At 62.1% G+C, this 23,009-nt stretch overlaps 1 protein-coding gene across 5 annotated transcripts in view; it reads left to right on the forward strand.

Annotated features, from left to right (window-relative positions):
* RARA (retinoic acid receptor alpha) overlaps positions 1–23,009 on the forward strand; it is a 43,164-nt gene that overhangs the window by 4,892 nt on the left and 15,263 nt on the right. The window contains exons 1-2 of one of the 5 annotated variants that reach the window (XM_045836452.1): positions 4,318–4,511; positions 15,800–16,339. In XM_045836452.1, the coding sequence (XP_045692408.1) occupies positions 16,162–16,339 (178 nt within the window). In that variant the 5' untranslated portion in view covers positions 4,318–4,511; positions 15,800–16,161. Of the gene's footprint in view, positions 1–4,317; positions 4,512–8,306; positions 8,424–12,593; positions 12,617–12,756; positions 12,779–15,799; positions 16,340–23,009 lie in introns of those variants that run through there. The other 4 variants (XM_045836453.1, XM_045836455.1, XM_045836456.1 and 1 more) reach the window with 4 other exon arrangements.

A 23,009-nucleotide genomic window follows, 5' to 3' on the forward strand; every position in this document is an offset into this window, starting at 1 on the left:
AACGAATGACTCTCCCAGTCCGTCTCTGTCTCCGTCCTGATCTCTTTCTCTCCTACACGGGGCTGGTCTTAGCGTGACAAATACTCCTGAACGTTTCTTTTCGAGCTTGGGTGGAGTGAGGGTGGAGGGGGCTTCGAGGCAGTGGGCCGCGGGCCAGGGGCGGGATGGGAGCAGGTGGGTGAGGAGGCCCGTGCCCAGAGCCCCAGAGCGGAGGACTCGCTGGGGAAGGGATTGGGTGACAGCCCACCCCGTCAGCCTCTGGTAACTCAATCCTTGCACCCCACCCTCCCGATTCCCCTCCTGCTCAACAACTTCAGCAGCTGCTGGCAGAAGCCTGTATGAGTGCGTGTGTGTGTGTGTATGGAGGGGGCTGGGGGGCGGGGAGAGGGGCTGTGGGGGCAGGAGGTGCTGCCAGGACATGTTAAAGGAGACTCATGGCTCGGGTACGACTTGGGCGGCAGGAGGCGGTAGGGCTGGTGGGAGAGTGGGTGGTGATGATGGGCAGGGGCAGGCTGTTGAGGGGGGCGCTCGGGGCAGCCCAGGGGTCTCACAAAACCTGCCTGCACTGGAGCAGGGCCCGGTGTGGTAGGGGTGGGCACCGTGAGGGGCAGGGGTGCCCACAGCCATGACTCGCCCTGGGGATGCCTGTTCTTCGCCAGGGGGCGCATGTAACCATGAAGGACACAGACTGTCCCTGTCCTCAGTCCCCGGGCTGTGCCTGCTGGGCATCACAGTCTGGGTGACTAAGTCACTTCTGTCCTGGGGCTGGCAAAGTGCCAGGCTCAGCTCTTCTCGGTAGGTGAGTCACTGGCCTGGCATCTCCCCCGGATGCAGCTGAGTCACCCGGCTGTGCCTGCTGGGCAGGTGGGCACCGTGCTTGGGGTGGGGCTGGGGGGGCCCCCGTGCGTCGGCTCGGTGCCTTCTCTGATCTTTCCCTGGCGTGCCCTGGCCCCCGACATAGACCTGCAGAGCCGGGCAAGGACGGCGTTTCTCCCATGCGCTCTGTTGTGGGGATGAAGGAAGAGGTGGCAGGGCGCTGCATGGAAACAAGTTTGATTTGGAGTAAAAGGGGGCGCGAGTTAAGGAGGCGGCTATGGGTTTGAATCATAGCTCTGCCACCGACAAATGACCTTGGGCAAGACAATTTCTTTTTGAGCCTCAGGTTCCTCATCTGTACAATGGAGCCAGGAGTCCTACCCCAGAACACCCTTCTGGACTGGAGAATCAAATGGGGTGGGGCCAGGAGGGTGCTCGAGGGAGGATCTCCTTTGGGGAGGAGCCGGGAGGCTGGGGACGGGAAGAGGCGTCAACTGAAGCCGGTTACAGTTCCAGCGGACAGCGCCCACCCCACCTGCATCCAGGTGGTCTTGGCAGACTCTGTTCAGATGGCCAGCGATGCCGTTCTCTAGGAGACCCCAGAGGCTGTGAGGGAGGCCTTGTTTTGTTAGGAGTGTGGGCTCTCCTGGGATGTCTGAGTTATTTTGTATCTCCTTTGACTGCTTTGACTGCTGTGGGTTGACTCTGGCCTTGCACCAGTCAGGGCTCTCGGGTTTCGGAGGAGGATCCCTGTCTTGGGAAACGAGTGGCTCAGGCTTCTCCTGCGGCCCTTCTTCTGTGTGCTGGGGAGGAAGGGTGGGCCTCCAGGAGTGTCTTTCCTAATGAGTGAAGAACCCCTAGGCCCGTGGCACGCGCCCCCCCCCCACCCCCCGCTGTCATCGTCTCCCTTCCTGAGTTAAGGTCCCTGGAGGATGGCGGGTAGGAGCCCGGCTGTGGCCCCAGCATGGCTGGGATGCAGCTGCTGCTGCAGATTGGACTCCTGGCCTCCCACCTGGGACCTCTCCTGCCTCCCGGAGTCAAGCCTGGGGAGGGCTAGGTATTAGAGAATACCTAGCCCTGGGTACCTGCCCTGGGTACCTGGGCAGGAGGGAGTGCACTGAAGGTGTGCAGGCCGTGTGCGTGTTCACACGGATGCCAGTCTTACGTGCACGTGTGTGACTTCCTGTGGTGAGCAGGTTTGGGGGTGCGTGCATTTCTTCCTTCGTCGGCACACGGGTTTGCTGCTGCACCTGTGTAGGAGTGTGCCCCACCCTCTGCTTCATGTCCTTGTGTGTCCACAAATGCCTGTCTTGCATGTGCTTGTTCTGTGTGCTTATGGATGTACATACATGGGTGCCCTGGGCATGCATGTGGGGGTGTGCATATGTGTGCTCTGAAAGGGCACGCGGGTGTCCTGAGTTTGCATTTGTACACCTGACTCTCAATGTGCATGAGCATACCTGATGCCATGTGCCGGCAGGTGTACATGAAGGCCACCCTCGGTGGAAGGTACCTGCGTACCTGCGATTATGCACACTTGCATTTTTGTGTTCATGATCCTTCCCCTCTGGCCTCAGCTGGAAGGAAGACTGGTGGAATCTAGGCCAGGGGCAGCTTGTGCGATCTGGGGGTGGTTGACGCTGCGTCCCCTCCCAGGCTGGTCCCTCACCAGGGCGGCGCCCACGGCTGCTTGGCAGAGCTCAGGTTGAAGGCCTTTGGGGGGCTCGGGGGAGAAGGGGTTAAGCGTTGGCGTCCACATCTGGGAGCCATTGGCGCATTCCTGCCGGCTGAGCGCATGTTTGCGGATGGATCTGGACAGGACAGGGCGGGAGGGGCTGGGCAGGCGGTTCACACCGGCGGACGGAAATCCAGACAGGAGCGGGAGACAGCCGGGCCCAGCGGGCGGGAAGGGGCCTGGGGAAGCGCTGCCAGGCGCTGTCCGGGCACCTTTCCCCTGCGCCAGACCTCAGGGGAGAGCATCCCGCAGACCCGGCTTGTCTTACCTTTCCAAGGCTGGGGGCCAAAGCTGGAGAGAGACAATCAGATACCTCAAGTCTAGACCTGGCTGTGTAACCAAAGCGACAGTGGACAAAACCTCATGTTCGCTCCTGGCTTTCGGGTTCCTCCGTCTGTAAAGCAGGGGGGGCCGTGGGACGAGTGGGTTTGGGAGCTCTGCCAGTCGGGCCAGTCCTTCGGGCTGGAGGCTTGGGAGTGTGGCACTTCCCCTTCCAGTGGGAAGTTCTGTGGGGGCACTTGTGGCCACTTCTCTAACTGGGAAGGAGGAGTGTTCCTTAGTGATTCCGCTTCCACCCTGCCCCCCAGACTGCTAGAGGTGGGGACATGACCCTCTCAAACTGGAGCCGCAGGCTGGGAGGGGGTATGCAGCTGTATTGGGGACTGGGGTCTTGCAGATGGGGAGGGATTCAGATCCTGCCCCACTGGAACAAGAATGCAAGCGTTGCCCTGGTGGGTGTGGCTCTGTTGGTTGGAGTGCCATCCGAAAGCGTCGCAGGTTCGATTCCCAGGTTGTGGATTCTGGGCAACCAATCAATGTTTCTTCTTTCTCTCTGTTCCTTCCTCTCTCTCTCTAAAAAAATAAAAAATTAAAAAATTAAAAAACAACAATGAAAGAAAATGTCCTCGCTAAGGATTAAAAAGAAAGAGAGAGAACACGTAAGCTTCATTGGCTCCTCCAGCCTGGGCCAGGGTAGAGAAGCTGGAGTCCGAGAGAGTTCTCTAGAATGGAGGGGTGCTCCTTAGCGCCCCCTACTTAGCTCTTGGAAGATCGAAGAGCCGCTGCTCTTTTAGGGGAAGGCTACAGGGTGGGGGGCTGCTGAGGGCTTGAGGAGGGCCGGAGTTTCCCCAATCTACGACCCACTCAAGCTGGAGCAGTTCTGGGGGGAAGACGAGAGAGAGAGAGAGAGGAGTGTACTTGAGGGACGTCTACCTACTTTGGCTCTCCTTTCTTTGCAGATGAGAAAATTAAGATTCAAAGAGAGGAACCGACTTGCTTAAGATCACACAGCTCTCAGCTCCAAATGGTCCCTGGAAGAGAATTGTAATTATGGGAGCCAGGGGCTTGACAGCTAGGGCTGGAGACACTGTTCACTTCCACATCACATTGCATCTTCCCAGGTTTAAGTATGTGTGTGTGTGTGTGTGTGTGTGTGTGTGTGGTGTTGGGGGGGAAGGGAGTGTGATACCACACACTGCAGTCCTTTCTCCACCTAGCCCTTTCCCCAGCCTTCCCGCGGAACTTCAGCTCCTCGCTCTGAAGCTCTCCTTTTGGGGCAGAGGGAGGGATTCTCACAGATTCCCACGGTCCAGCCTCCTGCTAGGCGCGGCTCCTTTAAGGCTCTCCCAGCCCCAGGTCTACTAAGGAGAGCGGGGTGGAGTGTGATGCTGTGGGTCGGCCCCTGGCTGGTGATTGGTTGGTGGGCGGGCAGGGGCGGTCCTTAGGGAGAGGGCCTCCCTCAGCTCGGTACCCTCCGCCCCCCAAGTCGGGCTCAGGGTAAAGTTTCAGCCTCCGCACGTGACTCGCCATGGCCGCTGCCTTCGACCCGCGCAGCTAAGCCGCGGCGGTCCCTCGGACGGCTTCTCTCCCGGGATCTCTCACCCCTGACGCCGAGTAATACCAAGGCAAAGGGTCAGGACCAACGCGGTGCCAGGAAGGACTGCGTCCCCCGCGCTGCGAGGTAACTTCTACCCCCGGGATTTTGGAAGAGCCCCGGGCTCCCACAGGCATCGGGGCCCCTTGCTCTGCTCCTGATAGGAGCTCCCGGTGCCGGGCGGGTTCCCAGGGAAACCCGGGGTTTCCTGGGCTTCCCAACCCGCCGCCGCCGCTGCCGTGCCCAGGGTGGGGGAGCCCCGTCTGTGCGCCTGTCTTCGCCAGTGTCATCGCGCGCACAGCCGGGTGGCGTCTGGGGCAGTCTGCCGCGCGCCGGAGCTGTGGCAGAACCACTGCTGGGAACTCTTGCTCTCTCACTCTTTTCTCTTCAGAAACAAGCAAAACAAAAAGACTTTCAAACCTGTTTGGGGAGAGATCGGATGCCCAACGGACTAGCCCCCTCCTTCTCTCCCTCCTGTTATCTGAGCCGCCCTGTGGTTTGGGGAGAATCAGCCCGGGGGGCCCACCCCCACCAGAGGCAGCCGGCTTGGGGGGCGGGGCCCTGCTCAGCTGGTGTCCCCCGTGGAGTGAGGGGAGCAGTCAGAATTGGGTGCGGGAACCAGGGCAGTCGGGGGAGGGTTGTCTCCGGGTCTGGTGCTATCGTGGGGTTTGTAGAAGCTCTTTGGCTGAGAGGAGGATGTAATAGATTGGTCGGCTTTGCTCTGCTGAGGGTGTCTGGGACCTGGTGCCACCCACGAGGCGGGGAAGCTGCTAGCCAGATGTGTTTGCGGGAGGGGGCACTGGAACATCAGCTTGGCTATGCCCCCTCTTCTCTCTAGGCACTGCCCTATAGTCTGGCTGCTCCGTGGGAAGGGGGACTGGGCCACCGGAGTGCTAGGTTGGGGATGTGCGCCGCCTCATATGGAAATCAGACCGAAAAACAGCCCCCACCCCAGCCTGGGAGACATTTCCCAACTACTCTGTCTGGGAGAGGATGCCCACCTGGTGTGGCCTGCCTGCTGTCCGCACATGTGTGTATATGAACGGTCTCCGAGGGGTCCGTCCCTGAGAACACTTCCCCATTCCCCTGACCCCTGCTGCAGACCCCCAGCTTCCGCACACCTCTCACTTCTACTGCTGACCACCGTCCTCCACCCTCTGTTTCCTGGTTGGGAGTTTCAGGGATGTCTTGCGTCTGATTCCCTGGCTTCAGTGGTCAGAGGGCAGGGTTGTTCTGAGGAAGTGGCTCAGTAAGAACACCAGGTCTGGCTGGGGGACTGGGGCTCCAGCTTTCAACTGGGGCTCAACCTCCAGGGCCTTGTGCTGGATGGGGAGGCTGGGCCGGGGAAGCCCCAGGTTGGAGTGGGGATGACTTGGAGCCTTGGGGCTTCCCCTGAGGGGGGCAGTGGAGATGAGTCTGGGGGAGGGAACCAGAGAAAGAGGACTTGGAGCTGGAGGAAGAAGGCGGGGGCGGCCGTGGAGTCAGGGAGTTCGTGGCTGTGAAAGATGTTGGTGCACTAGGAGGGGCTGAGACATCAGTCCTGCCCGGGAGTCTGCGTTGGTCGTGTGGGTCCTGAGATAGATGGGTCACTAAGGTCAGACTTGCGTAGGCCCTTGGGACCTGAGGATCTTGGATTTGGAGGGATGCTGAGGGTGTGAATGAGCACGCATGAGGTGCTCACTGCAGAGTGTCCCTCCGCCCCCCACCAGACTGTGGAAGGCCGTGCAGAGGCCTGGGCAGCTCTTGGCAGACCCTGGGCTTGGAATGGCATAATTCTGGCCGTCTCTTCTGCCCTTCAGTGTCATCCTCAATGCCCCTGCTACTCCTCTGGGTCACCTCTGCGGTCCCCCTCCCACTCCCAATCATGTGGCAGTCTGGCAGGAAGCTAGCTGTGGGCACACCATCCTGATCACCCCCATGCATTCCCCGCTGGGCACAGTCACCCACATGTGCCATGACGTGGTTCCTGCCACCCCGTCTACTGTGGGGGAGAGGGCATTATCTGAGTGGCCCTTCAGGTCTGTTTTGGGGGCATTGACCCACACCCCAGTTAGTTTCCCTTCCCCCGAATCATTTGGTCTTGGAAGTTGGCCGTGCCCTCTGGGACCTTCCCCCTGCCCACCAGGCTGCTGCTTGCTCAGACTCGAGGGTCTTAGGTGGGGTGCTTCTCAGAGCCGTGTGACTTGAGGGTGGGACCTGTCCCAAAACACGAGCCTAGGTGCCCAGCTCCCTGTCCTCTGAGTGGCAGAGGCAGGGCAGGACCTAGGCTGGGCTGGAGGGGTAGGTGTGTTTGGGCGTCTGTGTGTGAGCGCTCTGAGGTCTGGGGTGAGGGGCATCTGGGAAAGGTAATTGTATCCCTGCGACGAATAAACGGGGTCATCCCCACTTGCCCAGCACCCACACCCCTTTCTGGTGGTAGTGGTTTTGGGAGTGTGGGAAGCTGGCAGGGGCCCTGGCAAGATGGCCAGAGCTGGCCTGACTTACTGGGTTTGGGGAAGGGAGTGTGGCGGCGATGCCCCAGCTCCCGGGGCTTTGGCTGCACATCCTCTCCGCTGCCTGCTGTCTTTCCTCCCTGCGTTTCCCTCTCCACCCTCTGGCTGCTGTCTGGAGCCCACACGGTTTGGTGGGGGAGGCGGGTGAGGGCGAGTGCCTGCGTCTCCGTGTGTGTCCAGGGAGTGTTCTGGGGACTGGCAGAATTGGCTGAGGGTGTCTGGGTGTCCCCGCAGGGTGGGCGGTGTGCAGGGACCGGGCCCAGAGTGTGAGAATGTGTCAGGGTTGGTGCGTCTGTCCCCAGTCTGGCTCGGGTGTGGGTGTCTCTTGCTCCGTCTGGATCTTGCCTCCCGCTCCAGTCCCCGCCCCCCCCCCCCTTCCCCAGCTGGGACCGCCTGCTTGCTCTCCCTCTCTCTCCGCAACTGGAGCCTCCCTTGCTTGTTCCTGGAATTTGGAGAGGAGGAGGAGGAAGAGGCAGGCAGACAGACCTCCCACACTCTAGCCCGCCCGCCTGGCATCATGGGGAAATGAAATAGGCGCTATGGAACTAAGGTTTCCTTGGCTTCCCCAGACCCTCCAGCACACACCACAGAGTGTGGGGGGCAGGTCTGAGAGAAGGGGTATGGGCCCCCCACCCGCTGCCGCCTGGCAGAGACGCCTCTTTCTTCCACCCTGCATCCTGGCTGCCAGGGCCCCTGCTGGGACCTCCAGGCACTACTGTCAGCCTGGAGGGGGGCGGCGGCGGGGGGGGGGATTAGACTGCTGCCAGCCTGGCCAGCACCTGTTGCCAACCCCCAGCCCTGTAACTGGAGCCGGCCTGGGAGGGGGCTGCAAAATGACAGGTGGAATTTCTGCAACCAGGCACCCCCCACCCTTAACCCACTGGATAGGCCTTTCCCTTCCCAGAACGAGGAAAGCCTGCCCCCTCCCAAGTGTCAGCCTGATCTCACGGGTGATGTCCCTGTCCTTTGTGGGGCAGGGCCTGGGAGATGGGGAAAGGGGATGAGTTTGCTGCTATTTGCCCAGTGACCCCCACCAGCTGCAGAGCCGGGCTGCCCTTACTCAAGTTTTCTGAGCTCTGCTGCTCTGGCAGGGCTGGGGGCACAGGGGTGTGTGGATGGGGGTGGTTGTGTGTTAATATTTTAATTGCATAAAAACTGGGAGCTCAGCTCCGGGCCAGTGGGGAGTCTGGGTCTGGCTGGCCTCCCAGTTTGGGCTAAATATAGTCTGGGACATCTGCAGAGAAGGGGAGGGGAGTAGAGGGAGGTTCCATTCCCCCCACCTCTGGCCAAGGTGCCCTCTCTGGGCGGGCACCTTGGAGCAGGGAGGGGCATTCCTCAGCACAAAAGGCAGGGGAGAGGTGGGTTGGGGCGGGGCACCGTGGAGACCTCGCTGGCTTGGAGGCCGGCGGAAGCCTGGGATGAACCCGGAGGCTGAGGACAGCGCCGGAGTGGGGCACGGAGAGCTGGGTCCAGTGGCTCTGCTCTGCTCTCCCCGGAGCTGCCCGAGGTCAGGAGGCCTCCCTGTGTCACTGCGCCCCGCTGTGTGTCATCGTGACCCTCTCGCTGTGTGCCTGTGTGTACATACCTGCCCTGGAGTGGCTCCCTCTCGGTCCCTCCCCCCGAACCTCTGTCCCCTGGGTCCTACTGCAGGTCCCCAGTCCCTCCTGCCTTCTGTCCCTTGCCCCACAGTGAAACCTTCAACCCAGGAATCGAGACTCGAGAAGGGGAAGCTGCGGTGGGGAGTTCTCTGATCTCCAGTCACGGCAGGAAGTGGAGGGGAGGGGGGCCAAGGCGGGGAACCGTGAGTGGCAGGCGTGGAGGGAGGGCCCGTTGGTCCTGCGACCAGCCTGGTACACTGGGGTAGGGGGGTGGCCAGCCTCCTAGCCACCCCTCTTCCCTCTAGCTCCAACTGGGGGAAGCTTAGAGGACAGCTGATTTCCCTGGGGCTGCTAACAATCTTCACCCTCCCCACACTGAAAAAAAAGTCTTCCTGTCATGTGACTGTCACTTCCTGTCCCACTGTGGTTCCCGGGATGTTTGTTGTTGGTTGCCATGGAGATGGCCACTGTAGGCATTACCCTGGTTCTTGTGGGGAGGAAGGTGCCCCTCCCCCTAGGCCCACAGTTGGGGGGGCTTGGGGGGACCTGCCTAGGGGGCTGTTTCAGGCTGAGTGTGTGTGGTCTCTGATGCCCCAGATTCCCCAGGCCCCCCAGGCTTCTGTCTGTGGGAAGGAGTGACGGCTACCTAGTCAGACGAGTGTTGGGGCGGCCGGGACCACGTCTGGGTGTGCGTGGCCCTGGCCGACCGTGTGAGTCTGGCTGTGCGGACCCTGTCCCCTCCAGCCTGGGCCCGGCCGCCTTGTCAAGATGCCAGTTCATGTCTCTCTGCTTTTGGAGCTTTCTCCCATCCTGTGTTCTCATGGAAACGACCTTTCCCAGGGCGTTTCTGTGGCCTCTTGGGGTCCGAGCTGCAGTGGGGTGGGGCCGTGGGCAGGATTCCTGGCTGTGTGTGTTTGGGGGGGGGGTGGGAGGTGGTGCCCCCCTCACACAGAGCCTGCACCAACTTCTCCTGACCCCACGGGCCCTGACATTACTAGGACTTGGTGACTCACTCACCCCACCCCTCCTGGGTTTCTCTGCTCGCTGGGGATGGAGAGGGGAAGAGATTCCCCCAAGTTCTAGCCCCAACTCAGTTGCCGGGTGTGGAGTAGGAAGCTCCTGGGGGGTCGGTGGAAGGGGGTGCGGGGCGGGGCAGACTCTGAGTCAGGCCTGGTCTGGGGCCCGAGCCAAAAGGATATCCTGAGGCAGGAGTGGGGGGCGTTCCCGGCTTCCCTGCAGCCTGGGTCCCCAGGGAGGGGTGCTGGCTGGGGGGGCTGGTACCACTGAGTCCCGCCGGCAGCCTGCCCGCGCTGGCATTCGGACTCTGGGCAGTCTCTGGGTGGGGCAGAGCGGAGGGGATGGGGGATTGCTGTAGCTACACACACACACACACACACACACACGCTACCTGTGCACTTTGTCCGTCCAGCACCCCCTGTGTGAGTGGGTTGTGCTGCCTACCCTGTGGAGGTTTGGAGGCCCTGGTGAGTGGGCAGCTGCCAAGGTGAGGGTGGGGAAAGCCCCATGCCAGCTTGGGTACGGGGCCGGTGGTTTCCAAGCTGGGGGGTCCCCTTCTGTCTGTGCCCCTTTGGTCCCCCTGCCCGGACAAAGCTGCCTTTGTTTGGTCCACACTCGTGTGGTCTGGCTGCGGCCTAGGCTGGCTCATCTCTTCCTCTTCCTGTTTCTGCCTTCCCCGGGGCAGCTCCCGCTCCCCGAGGCCTGGGCTGCCCCTTGCCCTTTCACCTACTCTCTGCTCGGAGAGTGGCAGGCTGCGGCTCGGGTTCCAGGGGTAGGCGCGGCCCCCTCGGGCTTTGGGGGCCCTGAGCGCAGCTCCCACGGGGCTCTGGTCCCTGGAGGTGCAGGCGTGGGGGGCACTGCCCTGCCCATCAGAGACCCCCTTTTCCTGCTCCTAGATCTTGGCCTCTTCTGGGCTTTGGGCTTGTCCAGCGGCCCCTTCTGCCTGGTACGCAGTCACCGCCCAGACTGTGGCAGGCGGAGGCCAGGTAGCCTGGGCGGCGGGTGCAGAGCCTGAGGCTGGGTGGGGCACACGGCGAGGAGACCTCAGACCCACTGAGTTCTTGAACCAGCAGCTGCGTGGTGGAGCGGTGGGGCAGTGGCAGCATCCGGAGGAAGGCGCCCGACTGCAGCCCAGCCCTGGCCCCGCCGAGGGCTTGCTCAGGGCCTGCACGTGCTCAGGGCAGGTGTTCAAACAAGGCCTGGCCTCAGCGAGGCAGGCCTGGGGTTCTGAAGGGGCTGGTGGGGCAGGGGTGCCCCGCGCCTGTCCCAGCCTGGTCCTTGTGATCTTCTCACACCTTCTTGGGTCGATCTTCCTGCAGCCCAGACCCTGGCGAGCAGAAGGTACACAAGAGCACCAAAGTATGGACTCATGGAGGCGGGGGCATGAGGGGGAGACGGGTAAGAGCCTTAGCCAGGGGACCCCTGGAAAAAAGGAGTAGTGGTTATCTCTGCTCCCCAAGCCCTGCCTGCAGACTGAGGAGTCTGAGTGAAGGGAGAGGTTGTGGCTGTGTGTGTGTGTGTGTATGTGTGTGTGTATGTTCCTGGAAAGTTTATAAATAGTTCCAGCCCTCTGTTCTGGTTTGAAATGTGCCCCGCCCCACCCTGCGCCTGGCAGGGCAGGGGGTCCGAAGGGGCCAGGTGTTTGTCTCTGCCAGGGCTAGAGTTCCCACCCACACCCCCCACGAGTTGAGTTTGAGCTTTGGGTATCATTTGCATATGATTCATTGACTGTCTAGAATTGTTAGGAAACCCCCTGCCCCCCTTCTTTTAAGCGCCCCAATCCTGATGTCCTCCTCTCAGTCTCTCTGGGACTGCCTGATTTCTGCTCAGGGGGGACCATTGTTTCGGGGGAACCTGCGGAGCGGAGAGGAGAGAGGGAAGGACGGGGGCGGGGGGGGGGGGGGGGTCTCGCTGGGAGAGCTGGGTTTGCAGACCCCTGGCGTCTCCCCCGCTGACGATGGGGGAGGAAATGGTCAATTTCTCTTCCGCTCCTCCTCTCCCCAAATCCAGAGGTTTCCCTTTTTTGGTTTGTGAAATGAAAGAAGGGAGTTTGGGAGAGGGCTGTGGTCAGGCCTCCACCCACACCCTGAGTGTCCTTCTCCCCACATCCCTCACCTCAGGCTGGGGGAGGCAGACCCCGGAGAACGGGCGCTTCTGCCGCCCTGCCCCGTCCACAGATGCTAACTAACCCGGGTCGGGAAGAAGGGAGGCGCCGCCGGGTGATGCCGAGAGGGGTGGGGAGGGCGGGGACCCCGCCCCGCCGCCCCGCACCGCACCTCCTGTCTGCCAGGCACCCTGCTAGGTGCTTTCCAGGACTTTTATCTCCTCAATCACACAACCGTTGTTGAGGTAGGCAGTCCACAGACGAGTAAACAGATGCTTAGAGAGTTTAAGTGACTTGCCTAAGGTCACCCAGAGTGGCAGAGCTGAGATTTGACCCATCAAACCTCTGCTGCTTTCTCCCATCTCCGGGGCTCAGCCGGCCCCTGCCCCTTCCTCTCGCCGTGTGACTCTGGGAAACACAACCTATGGGTGGCTGGGGACACCGGACCCCAGACTGGGGAGGGGCACTGGCACCTCGGTGAGGGAGGCCCCCCGCGGGCAGGGGTGTGGGGCTGGCGGCCCCCCTCCCGTCTGCTGGGCCGGGTCTGGGCTGCGCGAATGGAGGTGTGGGCCTGTGGTTTTCTCTCCCTCCAGGGAGGGTGCCTGTGGGCAGTGGAGGTGGCGGGCCCAGGGTGGAGGTTGGATGTGGGTAGTTTGTTTTCCCTTTCTCCGGTGCTGGTTTCGATTCTGCAATGGTGTCTCCTCCGCCCCTGGGTGCAGGGGGGCTGGGGCCCAGGTGTCTCCTGGAGGGTCACGGGGCAGAGGGGCCTTGTGAGGCAGAGCCTGTGCTCTCCGGCCCCGTCCCCGCCACCCACGCCCTCGCCCAGCCCTCTTTTCCTGCCAGCCTGGCCCTCGGCCCGGCTCTGTGATCTTTACCCCCTCCTGCTGCCGAAGGACCCCCCCCGCGGGGCCGAGTGACTTGGCACCACAGCTCGCAGGCTTAGCAGGGTCAGGCCGAGCGACCTTCCAGCCTCTCCCGGAGGTGTGTGTCTGTTGGGGGGGAGGGGGGAAGTTTGGTCCAGTCTCAAACTCCTGACGGGCAGAGTTGCGGCATGAAGGCGACTGTAGTTATGTCTCCCGTGGGGGCAACTGACTGAGCCCACCCAACCCCCCAAAAGCTGGGTCCGGATGCCTGGGGCCTGGAGTGAGTGACTGTCTGGGCCTCCCCTCAGGGACGCGGGCGCCCAGTAGGGGCGGGAAGCCTCCAGAGTATTTCTTGAAGGGTGTACCGCTGGGTGCTCATGGTCCCCAGGGAGGGGGCACAGAGGCCAGCCCGGCTGTGGGAGGGCCAGGGCGTATGCGCCTTGGGAGGCTGTGGGGGCTGCGGCTGTGTCTCTGTGGGGAGCTGCGCCCCGGGGCTGAGCGTGCGAGCACTGAGCCAGGCTCCCTGTGTGTGGGGGGGCCCAGGTGTGCAGAGGTGGTGTCTTTGGGTTCCCTCTGCTCCCGTGCAGGCCGCCCGCACAGGCTGGGCGTGCAGGCACGCTCTTGCCTCCCCAGACGGTTCCCATAGACCTGTGTGCATGTTTCTGCGAGTGGTGTGTGTGTGTGTGTGTGTGTGTGTGTGTGTGAGAGAGAGAGAGAGAGAGAGAGAGAGAGGCTGTCGGTGCTGAGGAGGCTCAGTCAGCCCCCCCTTCCCTTGGCTGAGTTCCGTTGACTGGGGCCCCACAGGGGCGTGGGGGGCCCAGGGCAGCAGTTGGCCCGATGGGTGGGGCCCCTCTCTCTCTGACGTCAGCTCCCTCAGCCTGGGAAGGAGTCACAGGTGCCTGGGGAGGGAAGGGGGCACCTCAGTCGGGGCTGAGGACAGAGGTTGTCCAGTGGTCGTCCTAATTAGTAGCCCTAAAAGTCATGGTCATTGACAAGGTCCTGGGAGAGCTGCCCCCTCCCTAGCAAGTACCGTCCCTACATCCCCCTCCCTCAGCCAGATGCGGGCTGAGGGACGGGACAACGGGCCTCCTCCACGGCAGCCTTGGCAGGAGCTCCCCCTTCCCCGGCCTGTGTGTGTGCTCTGGACCCCGGCTCTGAGCCTGGAGCCTGAGGCTTGGGACCTGGTGTGGCTGGAGCTTGTGGGGAAGGGGCTGCAAAGGGGGACTGTCCTCATTTTGGGTCTCTGTGGCTCTGTCTTTTTTTTTTCCTTTCCCTTCTTCCCTTGTCCCTTCTTTTTAACAGCTTTATGGAGATGTAACTCATGTACCGTAAAACTCACCCATCGAAGTGGGCCGTGGGCTGGATTGAGTATATTCAGAGTTGTGCAACACCCCCCCCCCATCCGTTTCAGAGAATTTCCCTCGCTGCAGAAAGAGCCCCCTACTCTCAGCAGTTACTTCCCATTTCCCTCAAACCCACACCCCAGTCCCTGGTATAACCACAATCTGCTTTCTGTCTGTGTGGATCGCCTGTTCTGGGCATTTCGTGTAAATTGAATCATACACTGTGTGGTCTTTCGGAACAAGTACAGTGTTTTCAAAGTTTATCCATATTGTAGTTGTAGTGTGTGTAGTACTCGGTCGGTTCCTTTTGACGGCAAAGTAATATTCCGGCACGTGGATGATACGGCGCTGTGTTCATTCCTCGGCGGGTGGCCGCCTGGGGTCACGTTTTGGCTGTTACGAGAGATGCCGCGCGGGCGCTCATGCGGACTGACGTTTTCGTCTCTGTCGGGCAGACCCCTAGCAGTGAGGGTGCTGCGGGTCATTACAGAATCACTCCGTGTAACCTTTTGAGGAACTGCTACCCCGCTTTCAGAGCTGCGGTTCTGACTTTCATTCCCACCAGCCACGTATGAGGATCCCAGTCTTTCCACATCCTTGCCAGCACTTGTTAGTATCAGTCTTTTTTGATTATAGTCATCCGAGTGGACGGGAGGTGGTATCTCACGTGGTTTTGATTGGCAGTGTTCCTGGTTTTTTTATTTTAAAGATTTCATTTCTTTTAGAGATAAGTGAAGGGAGGGAGAAAGAGAGAGGGAGAAACATCGATGTGCAAGAGAAGCACCAACATCCATCCGTTGCGTCTCGCACGCCCACCGCTGGGGGCCTGACCCGCACCCAGGCACGCGCCCTGACTGGGGATCAAACCGGCGACCTTTCGGTTCGCAGGCCGGCACTCGGTCCACTGGGCCACACCAGCCAGGGCCCTGTCTATCTTTTCTTTTGTCTTTCATGTATATGCTCTGTGGATGTATACATGCATGTGTTGGTATGTATCCTTGCATGTATATCCTTCTACATAGCCTGAATGCAGCCTCTTGTGAACCTGCGTCTTGTTTCTCCCCCTTTGCCGTCTGCCTCGCTGCGGCACGGCGTCTCGGGGCTCACCGCTGTCTCTCCCCGCCCAGGGGCTTATCTGTGCGTGGCCTCTGGTCCCAGCTGTTCAAACAGGGTGTGGGTCGGTGTACACTGGTGGGGGGGGGGCGGCGGCTCTGGCCTTGCATCCGCCCCCACCTCTCAGCTCCTCAGGGGATGCTGCCTTCGCAGACAGAGTATGTGGGTGACCTCTGAGCTCAGTCCCCCTCACCCCTTCACTGCGGGCCCCTGCCCTCTGGCCAGACCACCGGCCCTCCATGCTGTTAAGCACGGGGAGTGGGGAGTGATGCCCAGGAGCCCTCAGCTCGCGTTTCCCTGTTTTCTTGTATGTAAACAGGCCTCCTCCCTTGGCCGGTGGGACAAGCCCTTGTGGGGTGCTGGGGCTTGGATTTGGGGGGGGGAAGTGGTGTAAGAGGGGCCCCTGGTTTAGGAGTCATTTTTCTGAGAAGTGCCAATGCTTTAGGGAAGCGGCTTTTCCTCTCCCCCCCACCAACCCCTCCAGCCCTCATTCTCTGCGTCTTGACCTCAGGTAACCTGCACTGGGGGAAGCAGCGCAGCTGCCTGCCTGTGCCGCGGGGAGCCCGACGGGGGGGTGGGGGGGGGGCAGCAGACCCTTCCCCTCAGGGCTGTGGTGAGAGGCCCTCCGCGGCTCTGAGCTCTGTCCCCGTCTCCCCAGCCTGGCCGTGCGGTCCTGCCACCCCCAGCAGTGTCTGGGCCCCGCTCCCAGGCTGTCTCTGCCATCCAGGCGCGGTGCCAGCTGTCTGCTCAGCCGGGTGCCACGGGAAAATCTCCGGCCGCCCAGGTTGGGGAGCTCCACGGGGAATGCCCGTGTGCCCACTCACCTGTCTCTCCTCTTTCTGCAGCGTCTCGGGACATGACCCCCCCAGCCGCCTACCCAGGGGTCATCTAAGAGAGGCATCCTTTTCCGCGTCCTGAAGGGCAGCTCTGGACCTCCCCAGGAAAGTGCCAGCTCACGGAACCGCTTGACCGAAGGACCGGCTCTTGGGACATCCCCCAGCCCCTGGCCCCAAGCTAAAGTGGGGGCTCCAGGAGGCTGACATTAACTTGCTAGCCTTGGACCGCAGCTCCAGGACAGAAGGGGGGGTGGGCTGACCACCCAAACCCCCTCTGGGCCCAGGCCCCATGCCCCAAGGAGGGGCGGCCTGAAGCCCGCCGGAGTCTCCTGCCAGACTGTCCGCCTGCCTCCGGACTGTGGCTGCTTGGCATGGCCAGCAACAGCAGCTCCTGCCCGACACCTGGGGGAGGGCACCTCAATGGGTACCCGGTGCCCCCCTACGCCTTCTTCTTCCCCCCTATGCTGGGTGGACTCTCCCCGCCGGGCGCTCTGACCTCTCTCCAGCACCAGCTTCCGGTTAGCGGCTACAGCACGCCCTCCCCAGCCAGTAAGTGGGGTGGCGGGGGGCGAGGTGGGGGAGCTCTGAGGGGCAGCAGGCCTCGGGCTCCGGCCTCTGGGCGTGTCTGTCTGTCCTGCTGCAGTGGTGAGGTCTCCTCCGGACAAGGGGGGCCACTGTCTGGGGGGCTCGAGGATGAGACGCGGTGGTCCCGGGGTTGTGTTTGATGCTGGGGGCCGCAGAGGGGGAGGTGAGCTGAGGCTGTTCCTCGGCCCCCCCTCGAGGCCATTGAGAGCCTCACAGACAGCCCCAGGGACTGGGCCCCGGGGGCTGCAGGCGGGTAAACAAACCTCTCAGCGTTTGGTGGGAAAGGCAGCTCTGCTCCGGGCAGCACCCACCTAGTGCCCGCCCCCCGCCCCCCGCCCAGTGCCCTGAGGGAAAGGGCTTGAAGGAGCGGAGAGGGGCAGGCTGCTGGGACCCTCTCCCGCTGCCAGCTCTGCCCCGTGCAGAGGGGGAGAGGGAGGGACCCCGGCGCAGCCCGGAGGACGGGGCCGTGCCCCAGGAGGAGTGCCGGGCCTGGCCTCTGGCTTCGGACACACGCACGCCCTTGGCAGGGCCTGTGTTTTCTCTCGGCCTCCTTTCTCTGCTGCGGGGGTCCCCCTGTTAGCTGGATGGGGGTCTCAGTACCCTTCCCTGGCTGGCTGAGCCAGGTAGTGGGAGGTGGCGGCGGCTATGGCCAGCTGGCAGAGTCCAGGCCTCGGGCCTGCCAGGCCGCTTACAGTAACTCTGGCCCCCAGGGCCCAGCCGGGCGCCCGGCCAGGGCTGGGGGGAGGAGGGAGCCGGGGCCTGGCCTGGGGCTGGAGGGGGGTTGGAAGCAGCAGAATAGGCGGTGGACAGGCAGGCTGGCCGGTCAGTTGCTGACCTGGGAAACGTGTCCCACCTCCCCTGGTGGGCAGGGACTGAACACCCTGCCCCCGGCGCCCACCGCCCCTCCCACAGCCGCTGGCAAGCTGCCTGGCATCGCCGCCCTGCGCCCTTGGTGGGGCCGGGCCAGTGCCCCCTTCTCGGCGCGGGGGCAGTGCACTCTCCCCAGAGCCAGGGAGTCTCTTTGTCCCCGGGGCAGGCCCTGGCTGGGTGCCTTGCTGCCCGCACTGGCCCGGTGCCCACCGCCACCACTGCTTCCTGGATCGCCTTCCCTGGCCCCGCGGTGGCCCCCTGCCTCCCAGGCCCCGCAGCTGCTGGCAGTGGGAGCTCTGTGTCTGTGCTGCCTGAGGCCCCCATTGCGAGCCCCGGAGCGAGGGGCAGTCAGACGCTGCCTCAGTTTCTTCCACGCCCCCCACACCTTTGTCTTCTGTTTGTTCCCTCTCCTGTCCTCCTCACGGAGGGTGGGAGGCGGGTGGCAGAGGGACCTGGGAGCCAGGAGCCCGACTCTGACCTGGCCTTCCAGTCCGTGCCGGGTGGCGGAGAGGCCGGTTTCGGGGTTTGGGGTTGCTGGGGAGTGGACGCATGTGGCTGGGGGTCCGAGTGGCCGTGTGGGGTCGTCGCTGCATCTACAAGGACTGGGCTTCATATCTCCACCCGGGTAGCTGGAGCGCCCGCTTTCTGCCAGGATGGGGTTTTCTAGGGAGGGAGGAGCAGGGGGCCATAGCCCGGTGCCTGTGGACAACTTGTCCTTCCCCTGGCGATGGGAACAGCGTCCCCGACACGCTGCTCCCCTGGGGCCTGGGCTCACAGGCGGGGGTCGGGGGCCTGGCCCCCAGCCTTGCCCTGTCCCGTGCCAGAGCAGTGAGTGCTTTGCCCTCTGCGTGTTGCAAGCTTCTTCCTCTTTCTTAGAGGTGGGTGGAGAGGGCTTCCGGGTCCCCTACTTCCCACCCTGGTAACCTTTCCCCCAGGGTGGGGTGCTCCCACTTCAGGCAAGCGGAGGCTTCTCTGGCTTTCTCCACCCAGGTTGGGCAATGCCCCTCCCTGCCCCCTCCCTGCGGGAGCCTGTGGGTTTCCCTGCCCCTCCCCCCTCCCTAGTAAACAACAATACCTCTCCCTACCCTGACCCACAGCTTCTGAGCCTCTCCCTCACCTTCCCCTTTTCTGGGACCAGGGGCATCTCCCTGCCTCTCGCACGGGGTCTGGGGGCGGGCCAGGCTCTCTGCACTGGGCGTCAAAGCAGGACAAATTGGAGTCACACGTGTGGGAGATGGAGGCAGCCTCGCCCTCCCGGCTCCAGGAGGGCGCTGGGCTCAGGCACCTCCTGGGAGAGGTGGACATGCGCCCCCCCATTCCTGCAGGGGGCAGTGATGGGCTCCGGTTCTCCACCACCCTTCTGTAGGAATCCTTGCTGCTAAGGCTCCCTCCTCCCCCTCCCCCCTCCCCATCCCTCTGCCCAAGTCAGGAGGTGGCTGGACCTTGGGTGTCTTGGGTGTACCCTTTAGAGACCCAGTGGCCTGTGGAGTGACATAAATATTCTCCAGGTGACTGTGTGTGTGTGTGTGTGGCCGGAGGGGGCGGGTATTTGTCCTGCTTTCGTCTCACAGGGAGCCAGAGTTGGGAGGTCCCAGAGATGGTACAGGATCCCGGCCCCTCCCCCGCCCCGGGGCTCAGCCCCCTCTGGGGGCTGGTATTTACTGTGGAGGGCTGGATTCTGTGTGCGCGGTGGAGAGGGTCAGGGTTGTGTGTGTTTTAGGGGTGGGGAGGTCAAGGCCGGGTGTGTGTGGGGAAGGGAGGTAATGGTTTGTGTATATTGGGTGAGTGGGATCGGAGATCTGAGTGTGTTTGGGGGGAACCAAATCCGGAGGAGCCGCGGACAGGGTGTCGCTGGGCTTGAGTGCTGGAGCTGGTGGTGACTTAGAGCGCCCAGTGCTGAAGGGGGCGTGGTCTGTGGATTATGTTGTGTGTTTGGGGAGGGAAAGGTCTTTAGTTCTTATCAGCTAGGCCCTTTTTCGCTGCTCACCCGGGCATTCCGCAGGGAGGGAGGCCGTGCCTGCAGCTTGGTTTGCGTTTGGGCTCCGTCCTCGACTACTCTGGGGGCCGCTCCGTGGGCGGGTTCCTGGGCTGAGGCGGGACCGGAGCCCCTCGGAGGGCTGAGGCGAGGCCAGAGCATCTACGCCAGGTCCTCCCGTCAAGCCCTCGGCTGCACGCTGTGCTGGGGGTCACTGCCGTCCCATTGCTGGGGCGCCGCTCTCGTGACCGTGGAAAGGGACCCGGGCCTTTCCGGGTGGGAGTTGGAGAGAACAGGTTGCCAGCATCTGTGGAGCACCCAGTGTGTGGGAGGACTTAACCTCTGGTTTACCAATCTCGGGCCCCGCAGTCCTGGGAGGGCGACGCCATCCGCGTGTACGCGGGAGGAAACGGCTCCAGTGGAGTTTATGCCTGGGTTCAGGGGCCTGGAAGGCCCGGCCTTTTCAACATCCAGATTGGCTTTCCTGGGAGGGTATTTGGGGGGGCACTCCTGGTGCGGGGAGACCTACAGGGGGAGCAGTGCCAACGTTGAAACCCCTTCCGCCGCGGCTGAGGCCTGGCTTCTGCCTTAGAACTCCCACCTTCCCCCAATAGGGGGCGCAGGAAGCCCGGGCCGGAGCCTCGCCTCCTCTGCTCTGTTTTGCATCCTGAGGGCTGGAGGGAGAGAGCATCTCCATCCTGTCCTGGAAGTTGCGGATGCAATCTGTTCACACCCATCCTCACCCCCGAACCTGCCCGCTGCAGCCCCGGGCGCTTGCAGAGCTCAGCAGACGACCCTCCCCCACCTCCAGACAGACACTGTAGGAACAGCGTGTGAAGGCCTCTGGTTCATGTTCTTATTTTGTTTCCATTTGTGGGCTGGGGGCAGGGAAGCTGGAAGCACTCAGCAGAGGATCAGGGAACGGGAACCCCAAGACTGGCCTTTCTGTCCTCACACTCACTGTGTGTGCCAGGAGACTGGGGAATGGCCCTAGGACCTGGGACCTTGGGGAGACGTGGCGGGGGTGGAGGGTTTACCCTTCTCTTTCCTTTTCCCTGCCACTCCCTCCCTCCTTTTTCCCAGACGGTAGGAGGGACAGCCTGGGGAGCAGGTATTGTCAGTTGGCCTTTCCCGGGGTCCAAAATGGAGTCAGCCAAAAGACAGTGGATGGAGTTTCGAATGAAAGTAGGGCCCCTCACCTTTTTATCTGGCAGCATTAATAATGCACAGGCCCCTCCTGGGCAGGCTCCCAGCATGGGTTCCGGGGGAGGGGACTCAGGGAAGGAAGACTGTCCTCCTCTTAGACTAGCCAAGGCCCGAGACATTATGTCCACCCCGTGCCCAGGGCCATGTACCCATGGGGATGGGCCAGGGCTGACCCTGACTGCCCTTTAGGGGCGGTGGCATCTGTGGAAAGAGGAAGTGTTTCCCTTCTTCAAATTACTTTGGGGCGGTGCCCACACTGTCTTCTTCCTCCTCCTTCTCCTCCTTCATGGAGTCCGTGCACAGCCCGTGGAGCTGGGCCCCTCGGGGTGGCCAGACCAGAAACAGAGGCCCTTCCCTCCCCATGTGGACTGCCGGGTTGCTGGGACCCTCAGCCAGACCACAGACCAGCGCCCCTGTGGGCAGCAGCGCTGAAGGACAGCTCTTCCTGTTCGGCCGTGGGCAGGCCGCCCAGCCCAGCCTCTCTCTCTGAGCCCGTTTCCTCCTCTTCAGCACGACTCCGAGCCCACCCCTGGCTCGGGGCCTCGCTGTGAGGCCATGGCGGCCTGCTCGCTGGGGAGGGCCTGCGTGGACCTCAAGTACCCTTGCCCCGAGTGGTTGGGGCATCACCCTGGGACCAAAGGTCGGGGTTAGAGTCCCGATCAGGGCACAAGCCTAGGTTGTGGGTTCGTCCCTGGTCCGGGCGCCTGCGACCTGACCCCCAGTCCCTGTGCGGATAGATCCCCGGGCTGGGTGTGTGTGTGAGGCAACCGGTCCGTGCTTCTCTCACACCGTTTCTCTCTCCCGTCCTCTCTTTCTCTAAAAAAGCAAATGAAAGTGTCCTTGGGTGAGGATTAAAAAGAAAACACCCTTGAAGCGATGCACCATGATGATGAGGGGGATGGCCTCCCTGGGCTGGGACCTGCTGTCTGCCTGGCTCAGGGCCTCACGGTCTCCTGTTGGTCACTCTGTCCAGATGGGGTTGGGGACAGGCGGGGTCATGCCTGGCACAGCTGAGGGCCAGGTCGGCTGGGCCCACCTGCTGAGGACGTGCTGGTAAACGCACGGACGGAGAGGAGCCGTGGGGGACGCAGCAGAGCAGCAGCGGAGGGCAGGCCTCATGCCTGTGGGCGGCCGCCGTGGAGTTCCCCCCCACCCCGTGGGTTGACCTTCACTGTACCCTCTTCTCCCGCTGCCCCAGGATACCATGCTCTGCTCTGACCTGAGCCACGACCTGGCTGTTGCCCAGAACGGGCATCTCATCCCCGGCTTCTTCCCCTCTCCAGCTCCGGAAATCCTAACCGTCCTTCAAGAAACATTTAAAAAAATTAATTTACTGGGTTTTTTGAGAGAGAGCGAGAGAGAGAGAAACATAAATTTGTTGTTCCACTTATTTATGCATTCATCAGTTGCTTCTTGTGTGTGCCCTGATCAGGGATCGAACCCACAACCTCAGCACATCAGGATGACGTCCTAACCGAGTGAGCTACCTGCACAGGGCACAAGGGACGACACCTTGAATCCAGCCTGTTCCCAGAGACGTTCCCCATAACTTGCCACACTCTCCCTCCCTCCTTTGAATGCCCGTGGGTCCTTATTTTTTCTCTCGTACCACTCGCCTCTACCACGGAGTGACTTCCCCCACCTCCTTCCCGCTGAGAGCTGTAATGGTCTGGGAGATGTTTCCCCCACCCCTGGGTTTTTGACAGCAGGGATAGCCTCTGATCCTTTAGCCCTCCACAGCTGTGAACCCAGAGCCTAGGGCGTAGCTGGGGCCCAGTAGCTGCATCGTTTGGGAGGAAAGGTACCCCGGGCTGTGGAAGCATCCGCCCTGCTCCCCAGCAACCTCCTTCACTGCCAAGGCTTGCCTTCCGCCCCAGACGTCACTTAGTGCGACCTCACCTCGGAGCCCCGCACGCCCGTGTGCGCCAGCCCAATAGACCCCTTTACTTTCCAGTCTCAGGAACTGTGCTGTTGCACCAGGCACACCAGAGTCCTTCTGGAGAGCTTCCTCCCTGCCCCCACTCACCCTGCCTTGACTCTGTCATTAAAAAGTTTCAAGGATCTACCTTTCTCTGTCTGTCAACACTGCCGGTGTCCTAGGCTGCACCCCCATCGTGTGCTGTCTGGGCGACTACTGTCGTGTCCAGCAGGTCTCCCGTGCCCTCCCACACTCTGTTCTTCACACAGCTGGCTGATGGAACGAGCTGGAACTCAGACCTTGCCTCTCCTGTGCCTGGAATTTTCCTGTGGGTTCTCCCTGCCTGTAGGATACAACCCAAAAGTCTTACTGAGGCCCACAAGCCCCCCTGGCCTGGCCTCAGCGCCCCTCTCCAGCCTGGTCTTGTGCCCCTTTTCCTCTGGAATTTTACACTCCGCCTACCCTAGTCCTCTGTCAGTACTCTGAATGAACTCATCAACTTCTGTAAACCAGGACCTTTGCGCAGGCTCTTTCACTGGGACTGCGCTCCTGGCTCCTCTTCGCCTGACCGACTGGGTCTCTGCTTCGCTCTTCCATGACCCGTCAACACCTCCATTAATTCTCCTTCAAAGCACACAATATTTGTGTCATAACACCAATCAGTG

This window comes from Phyllostomus hastatus, unplaced genomic scaffold, assembly GCF_019186645.2.
Source record: "Phyllostomus hastatus isolate PE091 unplaced genomic scaffold, TTU_PhHast_1.1 phas_contig_210, whole genome shotgun sequence".
In the NCBI taxonomy this organism is placed as follows: domain Eukaryota; kingdom Metazoa; phylum Chordata; class Mammalia; order Chiroptera; family Phyllostomidae; genus Phyllostomus; species Phyllostomus hastatus.